Source organism: Mus pahari, chromosome 14 (genome assembly GCF_900095145.1).
Source record: "Mus pahari chromosome 14, PAHARI_EIJ_v1.1, whole genome shotgun sequence".
NCBI lineage: Eukaryota > Metazoa > Chordata > Mammalia > Rodentia > Muridae > Mus > Mus pahari.
In genome coordinates this window covers 56,636,826-56,643,286 of record NC_034603.1, presented here as the reverse complement: position 1 = coordinate 56,643,286, position 6,461 = coordinate 56,636,826, and the positions used below count along the sequence as shown (strand labels likewise).

The window sequence follows — 6,461 nt, the reverse complement described above, 5'->3', positions numbered from 1 at the left end:
TACACTGTAGCTGTCTTCAGACACTCCAGAAGAGGGAGTCAGATCTTGTTACGGATGGTTATGAGCCACCATGTGGTTGCTGGGATTTGAACTCTGGACTTTCAGAAGAGCAATCGGGTGCTCTTACCCACTGAGCCATCTCACCAGCCCCGGCACTCATTCACTTACTGAGTGGCATTCTCAGGCCCACAGAGGTAATGTCTTTCCAGGCACAATTGTACAGTTGAGGCATTTAGGAGAAACTTCCCTGTCATCTGCTGCAATTACTGCTTGTAACAGCTTTCACCGTTGTGCTTTACATCATTACAAGAGCGTATTTCATGGGTGATTCATTAAGTATTAACTGTAGCCAGCAGCAAGTTATTAAGTCATTAGGCAGGATACCTTTCAGGAAGTGAGTTTAACAGTTGGGGACACAGCCCTCTCTCTTGTTTAAATGGCCTTTAAAGGGCACTGGGGATGAGCTTACTTCTGTTGGTAAAAAGGGAAAAGAGGCTTGGCTGCCTGGAGACAGCAACAGGCAGACCTCCAAAGCTCAAGGCCAGCCTCCTCCTCGTCTACACTGAGAGAACTTGCCTCAAAAGAGAAAGGGAGCAAGAGAAAGGGGAGGAGATGGGGAAGGTGGAAGAAGAGGGAAAGGCAAGGGAAAGGAGGAGAGGGGAGGAGATGAAAGAAGAGGGGAGGAGAGGTTTGAAATTTGGACTATTTCAAGTTGTCACCTGAAGCAGAATGATTAATAAATCAGTATTCCTGACGCGCCCGGCGTGGTGGTGCATGCCTTTAATCCCAGCACTTGGGAGGCAGAGGCAGGCGGATTTATGAGTTCGGATTTATGAGTTTGAGGCCAGCCTGGTCTACAGAATGAGTTCCAGGACAGCCAGGGCTACACAGAGAAACCCTGTCTCAAAAACAAACAAACACCAACAAAACAAAACAAAACAAAGTATTCCTGATGCAAAGATATGGTCACTGTTTCTAATTAATTTCCCTGATGTTCTGAAGAAATTTTGCAAATGTGGCACTCTCTACAGAAAGCAATATTAAACAAAGGCAAGCAAGAAATAGCCTGCTTTCTAATTCCAAATTTAACTCACCGCAGCTGAAGCTTAGAGGTGGGGGGAGCAGAGTTGGGGGGCATAGGCTCTATCAGCCAAGTATGTATGCCAACCAGAATGACCAACCGCATCAGCTCACCATCTGCGACAACTAAGCCACCTGCCAATTAGTCACACCACAGACGCTCCTGGATACTCACTTCAGTGACAACGATTAAATTCTCCTTCTTCTTGTTTTGAGACAGGGTTTCTCTACCCAGCCCCCACAGGCTCACTACGTGTAGACGAGGGTGGCTTCAAATTCAGAGATCTGCCTGCCTCTGCCTCCTGAGAGTTAGGATACAAGGTGTACCACACCTCCTCCACCCGCACCCCCCCACACACACACATTTGTTTCTTTTTGTTTTCCAAGACAGGGTTTCTCTGTGTAGCCCTGGCTGTCCTGGAACTCACTCTGTAGACCAGGCTGGCCTCGAACTCAGAGATCCGCCTGGCTCCCGACTACTGAGAGAGTAAAGGCATGCACCACCATTGGCCCGCTTTTACTTTTTTTCTTTTTTAAACAGGTCTCACATATGCCAGGCTGACCTATGTATCCAAGGATACTTGGAACTCCTGATCCTCCTGTCGGTGGTCTTCCCCTCCTCAGTGAGGGGATTCCTGTTTAGCCAGCTGGGAATCAAATCTAGGGCTTTGAGATACGCAAGCAGTCGAGCAACTGAAACACACGGCCTCTGGATGACACCTGAAATGCATTCCAGTACCAACTGGAAGGGACCCAATGACACCCGAATAAGACACAGAATGAACAAAAAAGAAAAAAAAAGAAAAAGAAAAAAAAAAATCAAGACACAGAATGACACCACCCACCACAAGTGGACATTGCAAAGGCGCTAAGGTGGGCCGTGGCATACATTACTCAGAAAACATCTCGGCTTCCTGCCTGCTTTGGTCTCCTACCCGAGATACCAAGTGCAGCCCAGAGAAGGCGGGTCTGTGGCATATCTGCTCCAATGCACACGGCACACAGAGCCTGGCAGAGTGAGCACTGGCCCTGCTCTCGAGCACCGGAGCTGCTGCTCCAAGTCTAGTCCCCCTGAAATGAGAAGGGGAACCGGGAGAAGGATGCTCCATCCGTGGCTGGACCACTCGGGCTCCCGCGCACGCGCCTTCCCGCAGCCGGCTGGCTCGCTACCGGGATCCCGCATCCTGGGGTCCGGCAAGCGCCCCCCCACTCCCACCCGCACCCCGAGCCGCGCGCTCCCGCGCACCTGAGGCTGTCGTTGTCCCTCACCAGGCGCGCGCTCTCGGCAGGGGGCAGCAGCCCCCCTTCCAGATAGAGGCCCAGGAGCGCCCCGGAACTGAAGCCGAAGCGCTGGCGGATGAGACTGATGAGATCCGTGACGACTCGGCAGCTGTTCAGGTCCACCAGAAGCCAGAAGACCGTGCAGTGTGGAGTGGCCGGCGGCGGGTAGTCAAATTGAAGCCGTAGCCTAACCGTCTCGGAGGCTGCCATCTTGCTCATGCTCAACGGAAGCCGAGAGGTTCCACGGGCCTTCGCCGAGGCGTGCTCGGGCGGTCCGCCCCCCCTCCGGCCGCAGCGGCCTAGCGTGCGCCGCCTGGGGGCGCAAGTAGGTCTGCAGGCTCCCCTCGCGAGCCTCCCCATTCTTGCCCAGACCTGATGATAAGGGCTGAACATACATGCAAGTGACTGTCAGGATAGCTGCTACGATATCGGTTCGTGTAATTAAACAGAAACAAACCAAGAATCTATAAAATGAGTAAGCAGCAAGCCTGACCCAAACCCCTGTAATAGGTTTTGACTTTTCTACCAAAAAGGTCAGGAAAGCCCCAAAATGTGGTGCATCCAAGCAGAAAATGAGAGAGGTTCGTGATGTGAGACCTAAAGTTCTCATAAGACCGTTTAAAACACACACACACACACACACGCGTCCTTGGGGCCTCAGGGGGTTCAGTGTGTCCTATGTCCATGACCAGATCAAGTGCTTTCCGTATCTTGAGGCAGAACAGCATCCTGCAAGTGTTGAAGATACAGAAAGCTAAATAAATACGAAGATCTCTTTTTTCTTTTAAATTAAAAGCAAGGGTTGTTTTTTGAAAGTGATCAAGAAGGTAGAGGTGGGCCGGGCGGTGGTGGCACACGCCTTTAATCCCAGCACTTAGGAGGCAGAGGCAGGATTTCTGAGTTTGTGGCCAGCCTGATCTACAAAGTGAGTACCAGGACAACCAGGGCTACACAGAGAAACCCTGTTTCGAAAAAACAAACAAACAAAAAACAAAAAACAAAAAAAAAAGAAGTTAGAGGTGGGACTATAACACTGACGACAGAGTGATTTCCTAGCATGCACTAGACCTTGGGCTGTAGCCCTACCACAAAGATATAAATTAGGGGGAGTTTTTTTTTTTTTTTTTTTTTAATGTTTAGAGAAGTTAAGAAACTCCCCCCAAGGTCATTAAAAGATTGAATGGTAGGGACTCAGAAATCAGTAAATACACTGAAAAAAATTCTCCTTCTGCCCGGCAGTGGTGGTGCACGCCTTTAATGCCAGCACTGGGAGGCAGAGACAGGCGGATTTCTGTTTTTTGTTTGGTTTTGGTTTTGGTTTTCGTTGTGGGTTTTTGTTTTTTTTGTTTTTTGTTTTTTGGGGTTTTTTTTTGTTGTTGTTGTTTTTTTTTTTTTTTTTTTTTTTTTTTTTTTTTTTTTTTTTTTTTTTTTTTTTTTTTTTTTGGTTTTTCGAGACAGGGCTTCTCTGCACTGTCCTGGAACTCACTTTGTAGACCAGGCTGGCCTCGAACTCAGAAATCTGCCTGCCTCTACCTCCCAAGTGCAGGGATTAAAGGCGTGCTCCACCATGCCCAACTGACAGGTGGACTTCTGAGTCCAGCCTGGTCTACAAAGTGAGTTCCAGGAGAGCCAGGGCTATACAGAGAAACCAGGGCTATACAGTAAAAACAAATAATTTTTCTCCTTTAATTTAAATCCTGTAGGTCTTTGGGATTAAATCACTGCTACTTTCTTTTGGCATTAGGGTCAAAGTCAAAGACTTGTATCATACCATTAGGGAAATGCAATACCCCTCAGCTACGCTCCAGCCCTACATTACCATTAAGTTATCAGTGGTGCCCAGCTAATCAAAGTAGCATAGAAAAGGGCATACATTAGTGACACGATAATTAAACCTAGAAATGGACACAGATTTATCTATTAAACAAATAGACAATCTCTCATGTGGGGATATTTAATCCAGGGACCCAGAGTTGAACCTCACTAAAGGAGATACTGATCCATATTAGTTTGGGAGTATTTTGTTTGTATTTATAGATGTAAACTTCTGAGAAGTTCGCATAGATATATTCAGATGCATAGATAATATGGAAGGATTTATGGTTTTGACTATCAGGAATTCCTTACACTCCAATTTAAGTGCTAAAATTAAAGGTTCATTTCTAAGTGTCTTACAGATGGCTCAGGAGTTACGGGCACTGCCCTCTCTTCCAGAAGATGCAGATTCAATTTCCAGCACACACGTGGCAGCTCACAACTGTCTGTAACTCCAGGTCTAGAGGATGCAACACCATCACACAGATATAATTGCAGGCAAAACACTAAGGAACATAGAATAAAAATAAATAAATTTAAAAGAAGTATTTTTATCACCCTAGAAACCAAAAGCACAGATTCTTCTTTCCTCCTGTTGAAAACAAAGAGCTTTGGGGCTGGGGAGATGGCTCCAAGGTTAAGGATGGTGGCTGCCAAGCAGGACAACCTGAGGAAGGTCCCTGGGATTCACATGGAAGGAGAAAATCAGAGCCAGCAAGCTGTCCTCTGACTGCCACGTGTGTCATAGCTCACACATCCCCCTGCAAAAAAATAAATACAGTTAAAATTATTTTTTTCTTTTTAAAGTTTTTAATGATCTTTGTTTTATTTGTCAAGGCAGGGTTTCTGTGTTTAGCCCTGGCTGCCCTAGAATTCTTGTAGACCAGGTTGGCTTGGAACTCATTGATCTGTTTGCTTCTGCCTCCAGAAGGCTGACTTCAAATCCTCCAGCTTCCCTTTTTCTTGTAAAGAAAGATTTTCATTTGTTTAATATGTATGAATACACTGTTGTTGTACTTCAGACACACCAAAAGGGGGCATCAGAACCCATTATAGATGGTTGTGAGCTACCATGTGGTTGTTAGGAATTGAATTCAGCCATCAGTGCTCTTAACCGCTGAGCCATCTCTCCAGCCCTCACAAGCAAGTCTTGGGACCGTTTCTCTCAGTGGCTGCATTACCACAGGGTGAGCTCAACCACTCCAGGTAAGGCAAACCAGTATATGCATGACAGAGCGAAAACCAGCTATCAAAACAAACCAATGCTCAGTGCTCACCTCCCGTTGTCTGTGGGGCCATATTTATACTCCTTCACCACAGGTCCTTTCATGTGTTTGCTGTATCAAAGCATCCTTTCACCTGGGTCTGCTTCAGGAAAACATTCTTCCACATGTCTGTCAAGACATCCTTCCACCTCTGTACCCTCACCAAACCATTTCACATAACTTTTCAAAGAAACTAGAAGTTTCCACTTCAATCGTTTGTTCCTAAGATTGGAGAGATGTTCATCTGTGTTTTCCACAGATCAACAAATCACATCTGCATAAATTCAGGGCTCTATTAGCCACACATGGCTTTAGTTACCTATTTCCCCTTAGGCCCCATACACCTGACCCATTTTATACATTGTTTTAGCTGAGATAAAGTTCCAGTCCCTAGAAGCTAAATAATTTTCGCCTGAAGAGGTCAAGCTAGATGCTTAGATTTGGGCGAGATTGTTACATCTGCTCCTGCATCTAGTAAACTTTCCATTTCAATTCCATTGGTTAGTATTTTCTGCTCAGGTCACTGACCATTTATAGCAGTTTGCCAAAATATATATGTTTTCTAGTCTCTCCTGAATTTGAATTTTTCTGCTCATGTACTGAAGCTGCCCTGACCTTAAACACACCCAGAGCATAGGGACTGTAGGACCATGCTACCGGACAGGCATAAGCACTGTCAGGCTGAGTGAGCTCAAACCCTGGGAACCTGAGACTTGAGAACTGCAAGAGCAGAGCCACCTTCTACTTGTGCCTGTACCTGCTGTGGAACACAAAACCAGGACACCGAAGGGAGAGAACCCCAGCAGGCACTCAGTCCCTTAGCAAGCACCAGTTCTTCTCCACACTAGTGAGATACCCAGATGGCCTTGCCTAAAGACTGTCACCTAGGGGCTGGTGAGATGGCTCAGCAGGTAAGAGCACCCGTCTGCTCTTCCAAAGGTCCTGAGTTCAAATCCCAGCAACCACATGGTGGCTCACAACCATCTGTAACAAGATCTGATGCCCTCTTCTGGAGTGTCT

The 6,461-nt window shown here is 46.7% G+C and overlaps 1 protein-coding gene across 1 annotated transcript in view; it reads right to left on the bottom strand.

The window, feature by feature from the left end:
* Coil (coilin) overlaps positions 1 to 2,580 on the bottom strand; it is a 19,051-nt gene extending 16,471 nt beyond the window's left edge. Inside the window, exon 1 of the mRNA XM_029546135.1 lies at positions 2,327 to 2,580. Coding sequence (XP_029401995.1) covers positions 2,327 to 2,580 — 254 coding nt within the window. The remainder of the gene's footprint in view (positions 1 to 2,326) is intronic.
* Between the last annotated feature and the right edge of the window lie 3,881 nt (positions 2,581 to 6,461).